This window comes from Erigeron canadensis, chromosome 4 (genome assembly GCF_010389155.1).
Source record: "Erigeron canadensis isolate Cc75 chromosome 4, C_canadensis_v1, whole genome shotgun sequence".
Classification (NCBI taxonomy): Eukaryota; Viridiplantae; Streptophyta; class Magnoliopsida; order Asterales; family Asteraceae; genus Erigeron; species Erigeron canadensis.
Genome location: NC_057764.1, coordinates 18,232,789 through 18,255,574, shown reverse-complemented (window position 1 = coordinate 18,255,574; position 22,786 = coordinate 18,232,789). Strand labels below are relative to the sequence as shown.

Sequence of the window (22,786 nt, the reverse complement as noted above, 5' to 3'; positions counted from 1 at the left end):
TACACTTTCACCTAAACTAATCACATATATCTTTCTTTACCTTATATTAGCTTAGGCTACACTTTCACCTAAACTAATCACATGTATCTTTCTTTACTCTATATTAGCTTAGGCCACACTTTCACCTAAACTAATCACATACATCTTTCTTTACTTTAGGGCCCTTAATCGTGCACGTGTCATAGGAACCTATAGAGCTCTAGTGACTAGGTGTTCAAGCCATGAAAGTAATTATAAGACATACATACATCATCATATCGTCATTTCATAATAATATCATATCGTTATATTATAGTAACATAATATCGTCATGTCATAATAGTATCACATCGTCTTAACATGATAACCACATATCTTCGTATCATCGCATTATCATAACATCATAGCATTGCGTCGTCATATCATCAATTGCATTATTGCATCATATCTTTATATTAACATAACATATTATCTTAATATCATGTCATATTATCTTTACATCATAAACATTTCATCTTATCTCATACTTTATTCCATCATATCATCATTTCATAATATATACATATCATCATTTCATCATACCATGCATAAGATTACCAATCATCATATATGGTAATCATAATCAATCCCGTAGCAACCTCCCATTCATTTCCGAATACATATAAACATTAATTTGTGGAAGTTAACTTATCAAAACTATGTTTTGTTGTCCCTCATGTTTTAAAAGATGTTATCTTACCTTTAAGGAGTTAAACAACAACCAATTAACAAGTTACGGTGCTTGACAAGTATCCCGTGGTACCTAGAACAAATATAAGATCAACCTATAAGCTACAGTAAAGCATAAATGCGAAACAAGGAAATTTGAGCACGTTTCTAACTTTGCGCCATTCACTTTCCAGTGACTTTTAGCCCTCAAGAAGACCAGATAAAACAAAACTCAGTTCTAGGATTTTTCAGGGCACTCAAAGACCTTTTCAAAAATGTAAGGTTTGAATCTTGAGGAGTTGTAGTGAATGAATTATGATTTTTACAAAACAGTCCTGCATCATTAGTTCTAAATCCGACCAGTTCTGGAAATCAACATGTTTTACCTATTTCTGGGCAAAACTAGAAGACACTTAGTTCATATCAAAGTTAGAAGACACATAGGCCTTTTCAAAAATATAAATTTTGTCTCCTAACTCATTCATATGAAGTTTCTATGACTTTTGCAAGATGACAAACATTTTAGTCTTAAAGAACCCTTTGTTTTGCAAACTATTTCGACCATCTAACAAGTATAGCAAACCTCCATGGCCTATGGAACTTAGATAAACCCAAAATATGACTCAATTAATGACTTGATGTCATTGGTTGATCCACAAATAACTTACACATAATATGGAATCGATTATAGGCCCGAAAACTATCAATTCGATTTCAAAACGTAATCTATTCATAATCAAACCTCAAGACCATAATCTACAACTTGAATCAATACAAGATCTGAAAATCATGATGATATTGAAAGATATATTTCCTTTAACTTGTAATCAGAAGGATAACCAAAAGAATGATTAAAGATGACCTAAAGCTAAAGTCAACAAATATTCAACCCATTGTGTCAGCCCTATAAGTCGACTTCCAGATCTCCATGGATTAATTCAACGGTTTAAAATCTTCTTCTATATGTCAGGAAACTACAGTCAAAAAATCAAGATGATCCGACGGTTCAATCTCTGGGGATCGGATGTCTTCTGAGATGTGGTATGTAAAAACGGGATTTCTTGATCTTTTCGTTTCGAACTCATCTCAAACCCTCACGACCTCAAACTTTGTAGATCAGTTCAAGACATGATTGAAAACTTATTTAACACCATGAAACCATCAATTGATCATTGGATTACTGTAGGGATCAAAACCTAAGAGAAATCACCATCGAATTGCTTCTAGGGACAAAAGAGAGGCTAGGGTTTTGTGTGTGAGAATTTTTTAGGGTTTTGATCTGATTTTCCAGCCTTTAGGTCGTGCACAAGGTCCTATATATAGTGGAACAACTTTCAAAACTTTACATCTAGGCCCTCGCACTTCCTTACAACTCGCACTTCTTAACGGCTCATTTAATGCAACCGGGAACACTTCAGAACTCTTATATCTTATCGGAAACATTAATTGACTTTATTAATCATTATCAATTTTAATTTCATTACTTTAAATCACTTTAACACATATCTCACGTAAATCATTTAATTCACGTAAGCACATATAATACACATAGTAACTAACGGTCGCTAACGGTAAGTTAACGGTCAACGTCAAAAGTTTCGGGATGCTACAATAGGTTTTCCACTTCCTACCATCCCCAAACTAGTGGCCTAGTAGAGAACACTAATAGAGCAATAAAACAAATCTTAGAGAAAACCGTAGAAAGTAATCCAAAGAATTGGGCAAAGAAGCTAGATGATGCTCTATAGGCATTTAGGACCGCCTTTAAGACACTAATAGGGACCACCCCGTATCATTTACTTTTTGGGAAAGCTTGTAATTTACCATTAGAGATAGTTAATAAGTCTATTTGGGAAGTTAAGAACTGTAACATGGACTTAGATGCAGCTGGGGAACATAGATTGTTACAACTGAATGAAGTAGAAGAACTTAGACAACAGGCATATGACAACTCTAGGCTTTATAAAGAAAGGACTAAGGCTTGGCATGATCGTAGGATTCGCATGAAGGATTTTAAGGTTGGAGATAAGGTTCTTTTGTTTCTTTCTAAGTTTAAATTGAAGCAACCTAAGTTAACTTCTAGATGGACGGGTTCTCATGTGATTAAACATGTGTTCCCATCAGGCCATGTAGAACTTTTTAAGTCAAATGAAGGGTCGTTTAAGGTAAATGGTCATAGGGTGAAGTTGTATCATGATGAGGAAAGTGTAGTGGGAGTTATCATAGATGAACTCCCGTTCTTTGAAAGTGACAAATAGACCATGTAGGTAAGAGTCTCGTTCTTAGGAGGCAACCCAAGCCGTATTCTTATTTTTATGTTTTAGCTTTTTGCTTTCCATTTTGATATTTTAATTGAAGTGTTCAGGAGTATTTAGTATTATAGTCTGAAGGAAACCATGCACTTGGTTAAAAACTAAGTGTGTGGGAGTTCCAGCATCAAATCATGGAAGAAAATCAGACGTCAAAACACGTACAGGAGCCACCAGCGCGGCTAGGGGACCTAAAGCACCGTTGGGATTGCATCTGAGCACCCCAGTGCCGCTCCATGAAGACCAACGTTGCTGGACCTGCACCTGTGCAGTCCAGCGCCACTCCCGGGACCACTTGAACGCCGCTTAAGGCTACAACAGTTCTTCCAGCGCCGTTGGGACCTTTGCCAGCGCCGCTGGGAGATCCAACAGCAGTTCGAACTTCATTTTAAACCTTGTAAACACATTCTTAACTCCTATCAATCACCCAACGCTTATGAAGAGCCGCTCAAACCTCCGTTAGCACATCGGGATCACAGAAAAAACAAAAAAAAAATCAGAAAAACCCAAAAATCCAAAAAAATCAAAAAATTAGAAAATATCAAAAAGAAAAGAAGGTGGAGACGCATCCATGGATTGCCATTAAATGGAGTCGACACAAGTCATTGAAGATTCTACATCATTCAAGTCGCTCCGCAAATGCCATCTTCAACAACCATCATGCAATTTAAGACCCAAGAAGTTTCGTTAATCCTTTACTTTTACTTTTTTATGTGTTTTTCCTATTGCCCTTAGTTTGTATGTCTAGCACAACGAGGACGTTGTACAATTTAAAAACCCTTGGTCTAATTGTTTGATAATTCAAAAGTTTTCTACTACTTATTTCATGCAAATTAAAATTTCTTTTTCTTGTGTCAAAAACATTTTGAGACTATAAGCTTTGCAAGTAGACGAAAGATGACGATAATTAAGCAACATTGGCTTTGGTAGGATGAACGGTTAGTTAGAACTTTTAGTTCAACTAGAGATTTGTTGTTGTTTATTTTTCCAAATGGATTAAAGCTTAGCCTGAAACTGTCTGCGATTACGTTTGCCATAGCACATTTAACCGAACTTTAATATGCTTAGCAAATAGAGATATCTAGTTATTAGTATAGGTGTATTAATTGGACTTAATTATACGTGCTTGTGTAGGAACTAGTTTAGATGTATGGTTCGCCTTAATTCTTACACTATTTAATGTGAACTAGTTGCATGCAGAGTAGGAGTATGAGTCATCTGGGGTCTCTGATAATGTTTATTGCATGAATAATGTAGTATTTTTAAGAAAGGCAATCAGTAGATTAGTAAAGTTTAAAGAACTAATAACGAGTAAAATCTAAACGCATCAAGTTATGTCGCTCTGCGCGTGGGAAACCATCGACCTGACACCGCTGTCTTGATGCGAACTTTTAGTTGAGTTATGTCGCTCTGCGCGTGGGGAACCACCGACCTGTCACCGTTGTTTCAATTATTAAAGATGATAAGTCGTATAATTTCTTTATTGTCTAGCTAGCGAGCATATTGCTAGTATGTCTACGTAGTGACTCACAAGTACACAAACGATGAAATATAAATGTCTTGCTAGTAGCTAGTAGATCAGATTGCTATACAAACTTTAATTAAGTGCTTAACTAGTCAACAGAAGGTAGTAAGATTGAGCTGTAGGACATGTGGAATTATAGAAAGGTTTTAGAGGTATTAACACGAATATAAGGTTAACTTTTAGTTTTGATTGACTGATTATCTTTACCTCTAGCTATAGTTTACTTATTTTGTCTTAAAGCTTTCTCAAATACAAATTGCATGACTAGCCTTTGAATGTTTTGAAAAGTAGAAAAGTTTTTTCACTTGAGTTATCCGCTCATCATTTTAATGTTTTTATTATTCTTTTGGATACTTTGCTTGAGGACAAGCAAAATCTTAAGTGTAGGGGTATTTGATGAGCGATAACTATATAGACTTTTATCACACTAGCTTTGGCCATTTTATAGTCATTTGAGTGAACTTATAATACTTAATGGCATGTATATGTGATTTCAGGTTCATTGCTCGTGGCATGAAGGAAAACGTCAAGAAATGGTGATGAAAAACTTAAAGGAAGATAAATGATGGTTCGATGAAGGATCGGGTCGAGATACAAGACTTAAGACGAAGAAACTTGTGTCGACATGAAGCATACGACCATGTGTTAGTATCTTGGGCATAACTTCTTCATACAGACTCCGTTTCTGAAGAGTAAGGTATCCACAGAAAGGCGAGAGAAAGATCTACAACTTTCGTATTGAACCTAAAGCCTCCAGCGCCGTTTATTCTCTCTAGCGTCGCTGGAAATCATCCTGAAGCTTACCAGCGCCGTTGGTAGCCAGCCAGCGCCGCTGGGAGTCAGCTAGCGCTGCTGGGAGTTCTGCCAGCGCCGCTCCCAAGGTCGGTTCAGCTGGGGTTTATCTAAAACCCTATAAATACCCCCTCTAAAACCCTAGGGCCGAACAACACTTCCTCCAGACGTCTTTTGGGGCCTGTTCTAGGTTATTTTCATCAGATTTAAACCCTCGTAACACCTCCATATCATCTGGAGATCAAACATCAATCCTTAACAACATCAACATCATAATCATCAATTGAGAAGGAGGTGGTGTCGTGTGTGAGAGTCACAGCCATAAGAGTGACGAGCAGTAATTCGACATCAATCAACTCTTTATTTCTTTGTCGGGACATTATGGATTAATATACTATTAATTGTGATTGTTCTTTTCTTATGAGTAGCAAAATAATTATTCATCTACTAAGATGATGTGACATGATTATGTGATGGTTGCATGCTAGATACACTTAATGTCTTGTCGTGATCTTAATGAATTAATTCTTGTAGTTTGTTATTCTCGTTGTTGATGATATATGTATGCCTGTGGTGGTACTTATTGTGTGCGTATATGATTTTGGTTGTTTATGGTATAAACGCTTATCATTAGGTCATGGTATGATAATGAACAACATAATAATAACAAGAATTAATATGTTAAATGGCTTGGTAAGTGAACTAGACAAGATTGTTATTTAAATTGTTAAACAAGCTAATTGGTTAGACAACTATAGGTGGATATGGTGGTACTCACACTTGTAGCTAATCGATTAGAGGATTTGAATAGGAGACACGGATTTATTAGCGGATAGGGTGGTACCCACGTGACCGAGTCTAGTTACTTATTTAGATCCCAACTATTGTATTGACTAGTGCAACCTGAAACATGTCATTGATCTGATTCGAGGTAGATGACTTTTAATCTTTCTGTTTAAAACAACTCTCTTTCGATTAATTCCTCGAAATTACTAACTAAATCTTTTTACTAACTGATTTCAAAAGCAACATGACAACCCGATCACAAAACCCCCAACAAATCTTAGAATTACTTAGTCTTGCTTAGTTCTTAAACATAGTCCCTATGAACGACCCTGGTCTTACCTAATAGCTATATTACAAACGAACGGATCCATTGTCCGTGAGTGTGTGTTTAGTTTGGTATATCCTTGATTTTATAAATTTAAAACTTGACTGCTTTTAATTATACACAAACGACAAATCAAATGCTTTAACACTTAAGATGTCCACTCATCATTGTTTTATTTTTCTTGGACTATTTGCTTGAGGACAAGTAAAGACTTAAGTGTGGGGGTATATGATAAGCGTCCATATTGCGATAAAATCCCCTATCGAAAGGCTTCATTTCTATGTCTAAATGAGTTATTATTCCGGAACTATTGGAACTTAATGAATCGTATGTTTACGCAGGTTCGCGGAAGATGCGAGAGAAGGTAAATGACATCAAGTGACTCAAGAAGGAAGCCTATGAAGTTACAAGACACAAGGAAGTGATTCGGGAGCCAAACGAAGACGCACAAGAAGGAAGAACAGCCACCAGCGCCGCTGGCCACCATGTCAGCGCTGCTCCAGACGACCAACGCCACTGGCCCATCAAAACCCAGACCCAGCGCCGTTGGCAAGCCAGCCATGGCCGCTGGGCGGCCCAGATCAGCAACCGACTTTAAAACCTATTTAAGCCGAACTAACCCTCAAAACACAGGAGAGAGCCGATTCAGCAGCCCTAGCCACCCACTATCAACCCTAGTTCATAGTTGCAGATTCCAAGAAGGTTTTGGAGCTTCTAACACCTTCCGATCTTCATCCGCGGTGTAGATCTTATCTTTTAATTACTTTCAGTTTGATAAAGAATTTCTTTCATCTTTTCAGACTTTGTTATTCCTTTAATAATGTCCAGCTAGTAGGCTGAATACTTGTTTGGATTAATATGATTATGTAAACGTTTATTGTTTTACTTTATTTGTTAGAATCTGTTGGAGTGTGTTTTACTGCTTATCGTAGATCTTTGTTTTCCTAGTTCTTCATATTATTATTGGTTTTATATCCGAATATATTAGTTTAATTCTGATGGTCGTCTATGATCATACATTAGGACTAATATGCTACAACAGAAAACAACTAGTCCGTCTATAACTAGAAGTAAAAAGTGATTCACTTGTAACCGAGGGAAACAGAACCATAATAATTAGAATGAATAGAACATGAAGCTTAACAATATCAGACGCCATCCATTGACTTGGAATCGAGCACTGTGGTCACCGGAGATAATTATTATTTGGTCATGGCTTAAGAGCCGGGTAACTAAAAGATGAACTAGTAACACAAACTTTATGTCAATAATGCATAAACAATGAATCTAACAAGAATTTGTTTACAGGTTAGTGTGAGTCTAGCGACAACACTAGTAATTAGGCAAAGTGAATTTAACGAGAATCTAAGTCGTGATTAAGTTTCCAACAGACTAGCAAGTAGGTAGAATAGTATTTGGTCGTACCATAAGATCGGAGATGCCAAACAAGTATTTTAATTTAATTACTGTTATTTGGTTTTTCATAATTTTACGTTGTTTCTTCAGAAACGACCTGCCCCGGTAATACCGGATATTTACTTTAAAGTATTAGTTATTTAGGAGTTAGTGATAAACTCTCAAAACAACTAGAATTACACACATTATTAGATTAGGTAGTGCAAGCGACCCTGCCAACGATCTTGGTCTTACCTATTTACTATACTATGAACGAATGGGTCCACTGCCCATGAGTGAGTGTAGTAGATAAGTTAACCTTGTACTTTATAAATTCAAAACTTGTTAGGAAAATATAGTTAAATATCTCGCTCATCACTGGCTAACGGCTAGCTCAGCATCTTGCTTGCATGCTTGGTGTTTGTTTTTTGTTTTTTTTTCCTTTTTTTGACTTTTTGATTAGCGGTTTTGCAATCTTCTTAACATTTTAATGTTTCACATTTTACCTATTAAATCTTTAAACTTTTGTTTACCATTAAAGTTTTACCTTTGAGAGTAATTTTCTTCTTTTTTCTAGGATTTATAATATCTTAGTTTTTTTTACCATCAAAGGTTTAGGTTTTAATTTTTTATTTTCTAAAAAAGTTTACAATTTTATATTTAGCTGTAAATTTTACCAAAAATTATCAAAAACTTGTGTTTAAGATTTGTTGTGTATTGTTTAACTAGATGTTTTTTCTTAGTTTGATAGTAACGGTTGACATGTTAAAGTTTAAGACCCGCATTGAAGTTGATATATGGTTATTATCCCCAGCCAACGGCCGGACATAACACTAGTTAGTCAGTAAGTAATATAAGAAAACAACTCAGAATACTTTTAAACTAGAAGTAATGAAGTGAAGGAACAGCCAAATTGTTTTTAGTTTCACTCACAACAAATAGCCAAATAGGGGAAAGCTTAAGTAAAACATGCGGTATCCATCTTAGGTAAAATAAGTGTATTTCAGGGGGGATTATGTAAATTTTAAAGGATTATGTATGTTTATCAAATTCAAATGTTTAATTTGTAACTTTTTTTTTAACATTACAGTACCTAATATAGGTAAAGTCATGCCAAGGATCATTTTCCCCAACAAATGTGTGTATTTATAGGTGCGTAAACAGTCTAATTTGGTTGGGTTTTTTTCCGAATATTTAGTCGGGATAAAAGATCAGGAAAAACCTCACCATATAATTATGAAGTGTTATGAAAACAACGAAATGTTATTGTTGACCATGAGTTGTGACCATGAGTTATACTATTTTTAGAGAGAAAAACTACGAACACTTGGCATCCTTGAGAATCTTACTGAAGAAGTTGGATAAACCGTGAGTGTTTAATCCAATGGCTTGGTCATCATTGGCTTTTCATAAAAAGTTGGACCAAAATGAATTTGAAATATTTCAATCTAAACTAAACTTTTAATGTACATATTAAAACCATGTACGGTTGTCAATTTTTCAACAAACCATTCAAATTCGGTTTAATTTTTGGGTAGTGATTTTGAAATATTCCATTATTATATTTTCTATAAACCTGTTTTTTAAGTTTTTAACATTAGCTTTTATTTTGTTTTTTTTTTTTTTTTTTAATATAATAGTTTGTATAGTTTCAAATTTATCAGTCACAAACGATTTACTTTTGTAATACCAAAAAATAGTTTTGTTTTTCAACTTACTTTTTAACACCAACATTTATTTTCTCTTTAGTATGTTTTTAAACATAATAGTTTGTAAATTTCAAATTTATCTATAAGTGGTTATTTTTATCTACATATTTTAAATTTTATTAATGATTCAATGTTTTTAAGTGGCGAGAGATTCATTTATGCGTCGATAAAAGATTTCTGAAAAGTTGTTATTAGTATGTTATTATTAACATGAATTTAAACATATTTATTTTCTCTTTTTAGGTCTTTTAAAATGTAATGTTTTGTTAAATTCTAAAAAGATCGTTGCGATGTGCTAATTTTATCTACGTTTTGTTATAAAATTTATTCAAAAGTTAATCGAATCAAAATAAAAAGAGAGATTTGTCCAAAATACTCTTCTCACAAGAAAAATCTCTCCCTTTCATTTGTAGTTATTCACACCCATGTAACCCTCCCTCATTCTCTCTCTCTCTCTCTTTCATTTGCACCCACTTAATAATATTCGTTGCAACGCGCATTGACTATGCTAGTACTAGTTTATTAACTTCGTCATTTTATTTATTTGTTCAAAATTACTTAAAACAGCTCCATCAATTTCAAAAGTACAAGTACACACGAGGCTATAATATAAGAAATGGTAAAGAGGTCGATATCAAATTTTACATACAATGAATGAAATGTTTCTCGGAACAACGCCGGGTGACATATCTCGTTCAATATAATTATTACAATCATCTCGAATTAGCAGAGGGCTTATGGTTTTGGGCTTTGACCAAAACTGTTTGGTTATTCTTTTACGGGCCTGACTTACTTTTGAGTATTCTTTACTTCAACGGCGAGGCATTGAAACTATGGAAAAATAAAAATTATTTTTGTAAGTAAAATGTAGTTTTTGATTTTATCAAACATTGTTTTGTTTCTCACGTTTTAATTTCACCCATGAAAATTTGTACATTCCTTTTTTCTCTTTATACTTTATATTATTTTTATTTTATAATTTCTATAACTATATTACATGTTATGTTCGTAACACATTATATTATTGTTGTTAAAGTGTTATATTTATATGAATAACATATCAGTGTCATATTTTTCTAATTATTATTGTTACCGTCATTTTATAGATATTACATTTAACACTGATTTCTTGTTTTAACTTTTGGACACCAAAAGGTTTGATCTCTATCATTTTCACACTAAAAATTTCATTTTAAAATTTAACATAATAGTTTTTATTTTCGTATTATAACTAACACGTACATGACAAAATTTAACAAAATTTAACATAAAAGTTTTTACTTATATTTTATATAATTAGTCAAATTATATCCCACTTATATATTACTTTTAAATTTAACAAAAGTTACATAATAACTAAAATTTATTCCTAATGTGCACGCCTAACAAGTTTAATTTCTATGTGATTTTTAAACTTACTTTTGTAAATAAATAAATAAAAGATATAATCTTTATAATCCGTGTTTAATTCCGATCTAATTCACAAACACATTATATGTAATATACTATTTTATTATTGTTTTAAATTAGTATGTAATAACATAAAATCATATTAATTTGTTAAATTTGTGTTTTTATTTTCTATCCAATGAACAAATATCCTATGATTATATATATTTTTATTTGTGTGTTATTATTATTATGAACATGACTTTAACAGGTATGAGTTATGTTATCCGTCCAATTTTAAGTATTCTATTTTGATTTTTTAAGTTTTTTTTCTTTCAACTTTGACCGTAAATATCTTTATTTGTATTATATAGTTGTTGATGAAATTTTTTTTAATGAAAAATACTTTTAAGCCTCAATCCATTGATATATTTTATATCAAGTATTATATAACACATCAAATATTTACGGTCAAATTGAAAGAAAAAAACTTGAAAAGTTAAGATAGGACACTTAAAATGGGACGGATAGAGTAATATTTAATGAGTTACATCAATGTAATTTCATGTTACTTTATTAGCTAGAATTTGATATTTGATACTAGTAAATATAGAAAATAATATTTTACTTTACAATATCAATATACAAAGACATAACACACATATCTTATTAATCATCTTTGATACAAAACTTATTAACCAATGACATCATCATATTCTAACATGTACCCATAAAAACACATGTTTAGAAACATTAAATAAAGTTAAAATTTCTTAGAATACGATTATCTTAATCATATAATGGTAAATTTTATACTTTATTAATGATTATATATATTTTTTTTACTTAAAGAAAACTTAATTTAATTTTTCTAAACATGTATTTTGTGGGCACATGTTAGAATAATCTTTATGTTTTTATGAAAGTTGAATATATCTAACTCGCATATTACGCGGAAAAATAATCTAGTTATTAATATTTCGTTATCATATATTTCTTTCATTGTTACATATTATGTTCGGAACACATTATCTCATTTTCTTAAAAGTGTTATCAATATTCATATAGTTATTGCTAGACATTATTCATTATTTCTACTAATACAGTTATCTAAAATTTTAAATTTAATAAAGGACTTTTATAAATCGTTCACAAAAATAATGTCTCTTGGGCACGCTTGGAGAACATACCTTGAGAGTATCTATAGTTCGTGTATACATTAAAAATTTCTATATAACTTAGCTACACCACGATAACCAGTTGCAAGACCACCATTTCAAACAATCAAAAATCAAAAAGAAAACAACTAAAGCTAACTAAAAATTTAAACAAAAGCTGAAATTATTTTCAACTAAGACAACTTATTACTCAAAAGCTTCCATTACCAATTATCCAGAGCCAATCAAGAGCGACTCCGGCAAAAATTCCAGCAAGAAGAAACAACACCAAGATGTTTCCTAAAGCGTTCGCCTCTGGACCCTGCAAAAATGATCACAAAAACCCAGTGTTTCAAGAGTCTTTACCGCAATTCTTAATAAAAAAATTGATATGTTTTAAGTAAAAGTTAACTGACCGTGTATCCTTTAGGAGCTACAGTCATGACACATACGGTGAGATAACCATTTGTCAATCCGAGCAAGGATATAAGCATAATCATCCAACCTTGATCACCGTATTTTGCAGTGAAATAGAAGGCGGGAACAAATAAGAAACGTAACAATATAGCAATCATTAGCCCCTTTCGTGATGTCATTTTGATTGATTTAATTAGAGGAATGTATCTTGATATGAGATCCCAGACATTGTACATAGCTATTAGAACAAGGGGGTACCTACAGAAAATGCCAATGTTAGATTGAGGACTGATAACTCCATTCAGTTAGATGAGGTAGCTATTTCGACTCATTTATTGGTAAGGAGGTCCATTTTGGTTCTACATTAAGAAACTTGTCCAATGGGTATAGTAAAATTATTAAAAACGAGCAATATTGCGACTGGGTTGAAACTCACCAAATATTTATTCACAATCCTTAAAACCTCCTAAATTGTCAGAAAAATAATAGTTATTCTCATAAAGGTAAGAATATACTTTCTTAGGCAGAATTAGATATCAACTGTTAATAGCATTCAAGAAAAAAAAATCATAAATATTTGACCCGTTATCCAACCCGTGCATTTTGAGTCATGTACAGAGTTTATCAAAATGATTTGATTAATAAACAGACATAATATAGTTTTAAGCCAGATTACCATGATCCCAGTTGATGGTGTCCTGTATTTTCATACAAGAAGCCAGGGAAAATAGACAGAGTAAGGACATATATCAAAAACAAATCCAGTGCGTAATCAATATTCTTGACCAACAATTCTTTGGTGCTTAATCGCTCAGGAAGCTTATCACCAATATCAGCCTGCAAAAATGAAGTATTATTTATTCAACACATGATTTCTTAACTTCGAAAGTTGTATCTTCTCAAAGGTAATAATGAAGGTTTTACCATGCCATTAGGTTCAGCTTGGATTCCTGCAGCAGCAAGATCAGAGGAAACAGTTTTTGATCCTTCTCGTGCTGCTTTCGCGCGATAATACTTCACAATTGGTAATTTAGCAAATACAAAGGCATAGAGGAAAATACATAGAAACTCGCAGAATGTAGAAATCGATAAAAATAACACTGCAATAAAAGGAAAATAAGATTAAACTTTGATCATCAAAGATCAGCAGTTACACAAGAACAATATCCAATCCCCAGTTATTTAAAGATAAATAAGAAATAAGAACTTACTAGTCCCTTTCCTTAAACCATTAGAAGATTTGTCGAAGACGGCTTTTGTGATTAGCCTTAAACCAGAGGTTAGAGCTCCTGATGCTGCTAAACCAGCAAAGAATGACTGCAAGATCGGTGGAAGCAAACATTATTATATCAACTACTGTATTTCTTTTGAAATCTTTGATTATTTACATAATAAAACTACAGTGCCTATGTTGTAAAACGGGTAAACGTAAGTTTTTCCTATACATATACCTAGGGAATGCAAGTCTTTTTTTGATTTAGATGTACATGGCCTAAGCAGGTATACTGTGACTATTTCGGAAACTTTCCATGGCAACCTCCAAGATAAGCTAGTGGGATTCAAATTTTGAACCAGTGTTACCCACTAGGCCAACTTGGATGTGGTTTAAGACTACAAAGTACCTATGTATGATTCACTGATTTCATGTTCAATATGCACAAATTTGCGACAAAAAACCTAACCTGCATGAATTCTGGTTTCATGAAAGCCAAATCTCCAACCATTCCACCTTGAACATGAGCATCAGCTACACCAAAACCCGCGACAAAAACACATATAGCAATGTAATTCCCAATTCCGCCCTTCCCGGATGACCCTAAATCTATCTGTAAACATGTTTAAAACCAATACTTATCATATAGAATCATAATCAAACATGTCCCAATAAAAGACCAAATTGAGCTTACCACAATGAGGGCTAGAGTGCACAAAAAGAACAAAATGTATCCTGCAATGTTACGTTTTCTTGTATCGACTTTTGATTCGTTATAAGCAAGTAAGGCCATTGTTCCTATAGCAAACGGTTGGTAGACAAGGGTAAGGACCCTTGATGGATGGTAATCCTAAGCAACACACAATAAATACACAAACTATTAACAATTTATAAAGGTACTAAATGCAAAAACAGATATATAAACACAAAATATTACTAACAATTATAAAGGTACTAAATGCAAAAACATATATATAAACACAGAGAAAAGAACTTACAGGAAATACTTGATAATAGTAATCTCCTATAGTTAACATACTATTCCATGCTACCAAAGATCCAAATCCAAGAATCCAACATACAAAAATTGCTACAGACTTCCCCTGAAATTGTAATATATATACATCATCATAACTTATCTTATTTAGAAGCTAAAACCATATACATATATTTTTTGCTCCAAAATATAAGGAGATTTGATAAAAAAAATAATAATAAGGATATTGTGGCACAAACCTCAAGTCTCACTGGTGCTTCATTGGGACCAGCAACATTCATGGCTTCCAATCTATACCAAACAAAAAAAATCATAGAAATATAAACATCACTGAATCATACAGTATATATATATAGTGTGTGTGTTTTTCAGAAAGCTCACCTTGAATTTGCAAACAATATTGGATGTTGGTATGAATGATGTATTTGAACCCAAAATTCTTCTTTATAAAAGTGTTTGCTTTTGTACTATCCAAAAACAAAAGAAATTGACCTTTAAATCAACAACAAACAAAAAATGACAGTTCTAGCGTTGAATAATGATTGTTAAAATTCATATATTTGTAACAAAAAAACAAGAAGTAGATATCAAGATGGAGTATAGACCCAAGTGGGATCACTATGTGTTAATGTGAACTGTGAGAATTTGAGTTGTATATAAGTTGAAAACTTAACAAGATTAGAAAGATACCCTTTTACTTTTTAGACCAATAGTTTCAACTATATATACATATATGTGAAAGGAAACAGAATCTGGTATATGAATTGAAAGGTATGGAATCTTGTATATATTTGTTTTAAAAGGTAGGACAGTTGGAATTTGCTGTGTGCTTTTAATCACCTCAGATATACTAGTATTGTTTTTCTCGATGAGAAAAGATTGGGTCAAAGTTTGTTAATTCTTGCCGCTAAAAATATGGGGAGACGAATCCTTAAAGAAATTCACTCAACTAAATAAAGTTCAAAATTTTTTCATAATTCATAAGGTTATAAGGCCTTATAGAGTTATAGATAAGGCTTATGAATAGTAGGGTGCCGATCACAAAAAAAATAAATAAATAAATAAATAAAAAATGAAAAATATTTGGGTTAAAAGTTGTCTTCAGGGTTTAATTATTGTATATTATTGTATTTAAGGTATTTAATTTCATATTATATATCATTAATACTATTTATTACTTTATTTATATTTCTTTTAACGGCATACAACGGGTGAATGGGCAACATCCATTGAAATAGGTGTGCCCGTCCGAGTTTTAAGCTTGGTAACGTGTAAAGAGTTTGATCTCTCATATCTTGAAAAATAGTGTTATAATGAGATACGTTACCCGATCGTTGTCCCGGGAGACATTATATTTATTGTGTTTCGTACTATATAAAAATTATTACATGCTTTTAGAAACATTATATAGCTCAAAACCTGAGTTGATATTGATTTTTTTAATGAGTAAGCAATTATAAATTAGAAAAAATCGACAATAAAATTTTATTACAGATTAATATATTATATAAATTTTAAAAGATAATAAGTATAAAAGTAGAATCTTTAAAATAAAAATACAAACATAATAATACAAACAAAATTAAAGCTAACTTCTCAAATCATTGAAAATAGAAAGTGAAACAAAAATAATCCATAATAATAAAACATCAACCGAAATAACATTGCAACTAATAAGTATTGCAAACAAATTTTTCGGAGATGGTTAGGTGTATATATTCAAAACATACATCCTACTGTTATCTGTATATATATATATACTATGTAATAATTCACTTGTAATAACATGAGATAAAGTAAAAATGTTACAAACTTAAAAAATGATAATATGCAATTAAAATAAGTGATCTTTGTAGACAAATTAGAAGCAATTTAAAAAATCAAAACATAATTTGTCAAGCCCAAAATTAAGAATATAAGATGGGTCTAAAATAAAATGAAGTTAGCCCATTAAGAAAATGAAAATGGGCCCAAACAAATAAAATGACTCGTTACTAGAGTTTTTTGCCAAATTGGTGTAATGGAAAATTTTATTTACCAAACTAGTATGGTTTTAAAAATATTTACCATTTTAGTATAAAACTCAATTAATCATCATATCTAATTATCTATTATATATAAAAACAAACAAAACATCTATTATATATAAAAACAAACAAAACAAAGACTTGCTAACTGCTATTCCAATTGTTATTTTATTTTAATATAGACCATTCCAATCACTCTTATTTTTCTTCCAATATAGATGAGTATGAATGTAATACAAAAAGTAAAACTACTAAAAAAGAGTACAAAACAAACCTAGAAAGAGATAGTATGGGTCTGCACTAGAAACCATATATGAGTTTGCAGAACATGATTTAAGAAAAACCATGATATGGGTTTGCAGAAATATACATACAACATTAGACAAAAAGCAATGGTCCCCTCATGTACTTGTAACTAAGTTATGACCATATCATCACCAAAACTTCTTCACAAGATGCAGAATACATACCTGCGCATTAAATTACAAGAACTGCAACACAAATTTTCCAAAATAACAATATTGATACATCAGACTCTAGTACTCCACCAAACAAAAATTACTACTTAAACATAATTTTGCAGCAACAGCAGAATATCGATCTTGTATAAAAGTGACCATAGCCAATGACCATAACATTGATCTTGCAAAAACAGCAAAATATGCTAACCACGAATCCAACAGGAGTACATTAAAAAGACTAAAACAAAATGCAAAAATATCAATGACAAATAAACATCAAATATATTGTCAAAATACCTCAACCCACTAAGCATTCACCTTTTTAAGCTTAGATTTACATGTTGCTCGATTGTGACCACGTTCTCCACAGATTCCACAATTGGTCGACTTTTTTCCTTCTTTGATGTCCATTCCATTTCGTAACCTTGTTGATCGAGGGCGACCCCTTTTATCTCGTTTTAGTTCGGAATTGGAAAGTAATGCTATATTTGGTGCTTGTGGCCAGTACGCTTCATGAGGAATTGGAGAAAACTCTGATGACCAAGTTGCACAATAATTTATAATTGAGTAACACTCATGAACATATTGCCACGGGTTCAACAAAAGTTTAGCACATGCACTCAAAACATGAGAACACGGATACTTATATATATCCCATTTGCCACATGTGCAGCTTCGTAATTCTAGATTAACTACCTGGATGTTTTTTCCCCTTTGAGTTATCACCTCAAATACTCCTTTTTGTCGGTCAAATGATCTCAATGAATGTGCACTAGCCTTTGACATTAAAGCGGTTTGTCTTGTTGTAACATGAGGAGTATATATATCTCCATTGGCTTGAGCACTAGACCCCAAAGGACGTCTCACCTCAAAATAATGAACCAATCTATAAAATGTAAGTTGAACACATGCTGTGATTGGTAAAAAACGAGCACCTTTAAGTACACTATTGAAAATCTCCGACAAATTTGTAGTGAGCAACCCATTTCGTTTCCCTCCATCATATGCAAGTGTCCATTTATCACGTGGATGTCCCTCAAGCCATTGACGTGCTTGTGGGTTTATTGTTCCAATTTCTTCCATAATAGAATTGAACTTACGAATTTGATTCTGACTACCAGCCCGGTAAGCTAAAGTCTTTAGCTGTGAGCTGCGAAACTTATCATTAAAGTTGTTGATGAAATGCCTTAAGCAATACCCGTGATAAAAATTATATATATATACTGTTAAAAAAAATTAATGTTCGACAATAATATCTATAGACGATAAGCTAATAATATTACCTGTGATAACCACGAGGCTCTAACCAAGGAGATCCTTGCTCATTAACAGCCTTCAAGATTCCAGGGTGACGATCGGATATTAGGCAGATCCCGTCAACATCTTTCACCACATGTCTCTTGATATGTGAAAGAAACCAATTCCAGCTAGCGAAAGATTCATTCTCAACGATAGCAAAAGCAAGTGGTAAAATTTGATTGTTGCCATCAACTCCCATTGCAATCATCATTTTACCTTTATACTTTCCATACAAATGTGTGCCATCAATGCTAATCACCGGGCGACAATGCTTAAAGCCTTTAATAGAAGGATCAAATGCCCAGAAAACACGTCTAAATTCCACTTGATCTTGACCCGTCTCTTCCAACACACACCATTCAACAATGGTACCAGGATTGAACGTTTGTAACGCCATCAAAAACTTAGGTAAAATATTGTATGATTCATCCCAATCCCCAAAGACGTGTTCAATAGCCTTCTGTTTTCCTACCCACACCTTCTTGTATGTAGGAGTATACCCTAGCTTGTCAATTATTTCAGCTCTTAGAACAGTAATACTAGTAGAAGGTTCTGCTTTAATAAGGTGTTGAATCTCTTGAGCAATCACACTTGAGTCTAGGTTTGGATGGTCTTGGCTAATCTTATAATGTAAACAAGTGTGTGGACCAGTATACTTTGAGATTTCAAATAATCCACTACGTTCACGTTTACTTCCACGAAGTGTCCATTTGCAACCTTGTTCATGTAGCTTACATCTTATAGACCAAATGGTTGGTCATGACTCAACAACCTCAAAATGTTTATGAGTTTTGATAAAATAGAGCTTAATAGCTCTAATAAATTCTTCTTTGTTATTGAAAGAATCTTTTCCCAACTCAAGAGCAAAATCATTTTTACTTTTAGAATATGACTTCAACCAATTGTTATCAGCATGCAAACTTTTTTCATCTAAGTTGGTGTAAATTGAAGGTATTTCAATGTTACAATCTACTGCTTTATCTTTTTCTCTTTGTGTTTCACTTTCATCTTCTATTCCATCTTCCTCAAAAACATGTTCCATATTAATTTCTTCTTCTATAATATTATTATCATCATTGTTCACAACGGCAGTACGAGATATAATATCGAAATCTTCATTTTGAGTCATGTGAGAGACCGCGTTCAATTGGTTCATATTCATTGTGCTAAGAGTAACTAAAAATAAAAGGGGGCGATTATAGACCAAAAACCCGAAAATCACAACAAAGAGAGGCAAGTAGCAAAAACCAAATTAATGTTTAAAACTAACCTGGACCAGCAAAAACAGATTGATATGATCTTGAGATGAAAGCGATAGCAGAGAGGGGCCTTGTAGAGAGAGATGATGGTAGATGTTCTTTAGTTTGATAATAATAGGGTTTAAAGAAGAACAAGATGTAAAAAGATAAAGAGTCGTGAGTTTTTCTCATCAGGGATTCTTTTTTATTTTTATATATAATAAATATTAAATATAATATTTAATTAAGTTTTATACTAAAATGGTAAATATTTTTGAAACTATACCAATTTGGTAAATAAAATTTTCCATTACACCAATTTGGCAAAAAACTCACCTTTTATGCCATAGCCAGTTTGTGTCTTCATCAGCTTTGGTATAGAAACACTGCTCTGAAGGAGAGCTTTCCATATCCATTATGTACACATTCCCTTTTCTGGGAGCAATCAATACTACCTTCCAATCCTTATTAAATACGATGCCTTGAGAGATGTTGAATAACACCTGGTAGCCATCATCACACAACTGACTCACACTTCTGAGATTATACTTCAACCCATTTACATAAGCCACTCGTCTGAATTTGACTTGACCATTGTTCAGAACACCATATCCCTCGGTCTTTCCAGAACCATCATTTCCAAAAGTAATGGAGGGTCCGTCTGAAACTTCGAACTCCTCCAGCAGGGTTTTACATCCGGTAATTGTCCTGCCAGTAGCGCTGTCAGGATACCAAATATATTTCTTTCGATCGCCCTGCACATCCACCAGATTATTAGTTTAAAGGTTTGCGAACCCATTGACTGATGGGTTCTCTGGATCCACAAGGATGGATCCCAGCAGGTATCTAGTTGATTTCACTTTCAAAAATAGTGGGTTTCTCAGTAAACACCACTGGAGCTGACAGTTTTGAAACCTTTTTCTTTTGCTTATCAATAGGTGTGCTCGATTTTTCTTTCTTTGAAAAAGGTTTTGTAATTTGTTTAGGGCCAGATGAAGTACCCTCAAAATTGTTAATTCTTGCATTACAACTTTGAACTTGTCGAGCCAGTAGTTGAAACTGACTCTCTAACCTTAACAAAATATTTTCTTCAGATGATACCATAGCCTTTCCAGTTGACTGTACTTTTGGCTTAGGTGGAGGAACAACATTCTTCTTTTTCTGAACCTGGGGTTCTTTAGAAGATGATTGAGGCAAAGGTTTATTCTGCTTAACCTTCTTGACTGGAGCATTCATCTGTGGAGCTCCAGTCTTAACCTCAAACAATTGAACAGGAGGAATAATACAAGTTTTGGGTGTTGTTGGTTCATCATAGATAGTGCTAGGTTTTAACACTTCAGGCAGTCGGTCAACAACAGGTATTAATGCATCAGCATTAACATCACCCCCTAGATATGCACGCTTTTGGGAAGGGTACTGGTTACGTGCAGCATCATATGGTTTCTTGGTCTCAAGCCATGACTGGATAACAATTTTTTCTTTTGACAAAAGATTTTCCAGTTCTTCCTTTTCTTGGACTAGTTGTTCAGTAACCAAAACTTGTGCTTTGAAAGCTAGTTCAATATCTTGCAATTCTTTTAACTTAGATTGTAAGTTTGTCATTTCAGAAAAATTTGTTTCAAAATTATTTGACATTTCTGAACGAACAGTTTCCACAAACATTAAATCAGAGTTTAAAGCTTCAGCAATGTCCAATTTTAACTCAGGATCAGTTTCTTTGTCATAATCTATTACCTTTTTAATGACAATGTCCACCCATCTCCCAGATGTGACATCTTCTTTCACCAAATGCTCTTCATCAGCTAGAGCCATGTAACAGCAATCTCTTTCCTCTTCATCATCGACTGATGAGTCATCAGAGGGAACCCATTCTTCCTTTGCCACCATGCATTTATTATTATCTTTTTCTGTAGACATGAGAGCAATTTGAGCCTTAAGCATTTTGTATTTTAATCTGTAGCTATCATCAGGCTTGTTATAAGAAGGTGATGGACCAGATTGTGAGACAAACTGATTGGACTTGCACTCTTTCATGAAATGACCTTTTCTGCCACACTTAAAGCATGTCAAATTGGTCTTATCAATGGAAGAACTGGGTGCATTGTGTCCAGTGGGTCTGTTAGCTCTGGCTTTGAACCGGTTAAACGTTTTAGCCATCATAGCCATTAGATCATCACTGTCAGTTTCATCATAATCTGGACAGATATTATTCATGACTCCAGAATCCATTAATTCAGACATCATCTTCTTCATAGAAAATACATTCTCGGAAGACATTAATGTTGCACATGGTGGTTCAGTATGACTAACCACTGGGGAACTACTGGAAGCATGATTAATAGCATCTTTTTCTGCCTCAATTCTCTGGGGTTGATTCTCTTCAGTGAATCTGAAGGCTCCATACAAAGATGACAGAGTATGGGAATGCAAGGTTTTACCTTGTCTCAAGACCACGATCATATGAGACCATTTTGAAGGAAGAATATCACAAAAATTTTCAAGAAGTATGTCCTTGTCCTTCTCTACCCCAGCCCTCTTAACTGGTTTATGATAGATATAAATCTGGTGTAGGTACCAGTTAATGATTCATTGGGTAGGGCAAAAAATGACTCGTACTTCTTATTTAAAGCCACTTTCCTGGTAACAATAGTATCACCACCACCTTCATACTGGTTCACTAGTTCATCCCACATGCTTTTGGCACTGGGATAAAGCACTAGTGTAGGAATTAGAGCTTCAGGAACGGCCCCAAGGATCATGACTTTTAAAGTAGTGTCAATATTGACAAGTCTCCTTTTCTCTCTCAGACCAATGTTCCTCTCTCTTTTCATAAGACGCTCATGCTGGTCATTTTTGTCACCAGCATGGGTAGAAGCTTGCTGAATAGAGGAAGAAATAAGAGAAGAGATAGGTTGGGGTTAATGACTAACAGAATTAGCCCTCTGAGTAGTGCTATAGTCATTGAGAACAGGAATTTTACTTCGCTTGAAGGGTTCGGCTGCTCCTATGGAGAGCTGCTAGGGAGCAATAGGTTTAAAACCCTCACTACTAATGTCACCT

The 22,786-nt window shown here is 33.4% G+C and overlaps 3 protein-coding genes across 3 annotated transcripts; 1 reads left to right on the top strand and 2 right to left on the bottom strand.

The window, feature by feature from the left end:
- The first annotated feature begins 2,558 nt into the window (after positions 1-2,558).
- Positions 2,559-2,945, top strand: LOC122597075. The gene has a single exon (XM_043769709.1). The coding sequence runs from the start codon at positions 2,559-2,561 to the stop codon at positions 2,943-2,945; it is 387 nt and encodes a 128-aa protein (XP_043625644.1).
- A 9,078-nt stretch (positions 2,946-12,023) lies between these two features.
- LOC122595979 (equilibrative nucleotide transporter 3-like) lies at positions 12,024-15,404 on the bottom strand. Its single transcript, XM_043768470.1, has 10 exons — positions 15,083-15,404; positions 14,941-14,992; positions 14,703-14,807; positions 14,399-14,554; positions 14,174-14,317; positions 13,703-13,808; positions 13,416-13,591; positions 13,168-13,328; positions 12,491-12,749; positions 12,024-12,396 (listed from the first exon to the last, which is right to left on the bottom strand). The coding sequence occupies exons 2-10, from the start codon at positions 14,980-14,982 to the stop codon at positions 12,286-12,288; spliced, it is 1,260 nt and encodes a 419-aa protein (XP_043624405.1). The 5' UTR covers positions 14,983-14,992; positions 15,083-15,404; the 3' UTR covers positions 12,024-12,285.
- Positions 15,405-17,495: 2,091 nt separating this feature from the next.
- LOC122597073 lies at positions 17,496-19,650 on the bottom strand. Its single transcript, XM_043769707.1, has 3 exons — positions 19,368-19,650; positions 18,473-19,205; positions 17,496-18,339 (listed from the first exon to the last, which is right to left on the bottom strand). Exons 1-3 carry the CDS (start codon positions 19,648-19,650, stop codon positions 17,496-17,498), a joined length of 1,860 nt encoding a protein of 619 aa, XP_043625642.1.
- Positions 19,651-22,786: the final 3,136 nt, after the last annotated feature.

Excerpts from the sequence above, each read along its gene's own strand:
- LOC122597075 (XM_043769709.1), top strand. The coding sequence starts at position 2,559 with ATGGACTTAGATGCAGCTGGGGAACATAGATTGTTACAACTGAATGAA.
- LOC122595979 (XM_043768470.1), bottom strand. The coding sequence starts at position 14,982 with ATGAATGTTGCTGGTCCCAATGAAGCACCAGTGAGACTTGAG. Across the intron at positions 13,329-13,415 it reads AAGCTGAACCTAATGGCATG|GCTGATATTGGTGATAAGCT; the intron begins GTAAAACCTTCA and ends TCATTTTTGCAG. Across the intron at positions 12,750-13,167 it reads CACCATCAACTGGGATCATG|GTACCCCCTTGTTCTAATAG; the intron begins GTAATCTGGCTT and ends CATTTTCTGTAG.
- LOC122597073 (XM_043769707.1), bottom strand. The coding sequence starts at position 19,650 with ATGAATATGAACCAATTGAACGCGGTCTCTCACATGACTCAAAATGAA. Across the intron at positions 19,206-19,367 it reads GTTGAAGTCATATTCTAAAA|GTTGCAAATGGACACTTCGT; the intron begins GTAAAAATGATT and ends TACATGAACAAG. Across the intron at positions 18,340-18,472 it reads GAGCCTCGTGGTTATCACAG|CTCACAGCTAAAGACTTTAG; the intron begins GTAATATTATTA and ends TAAGTTTCGCAG.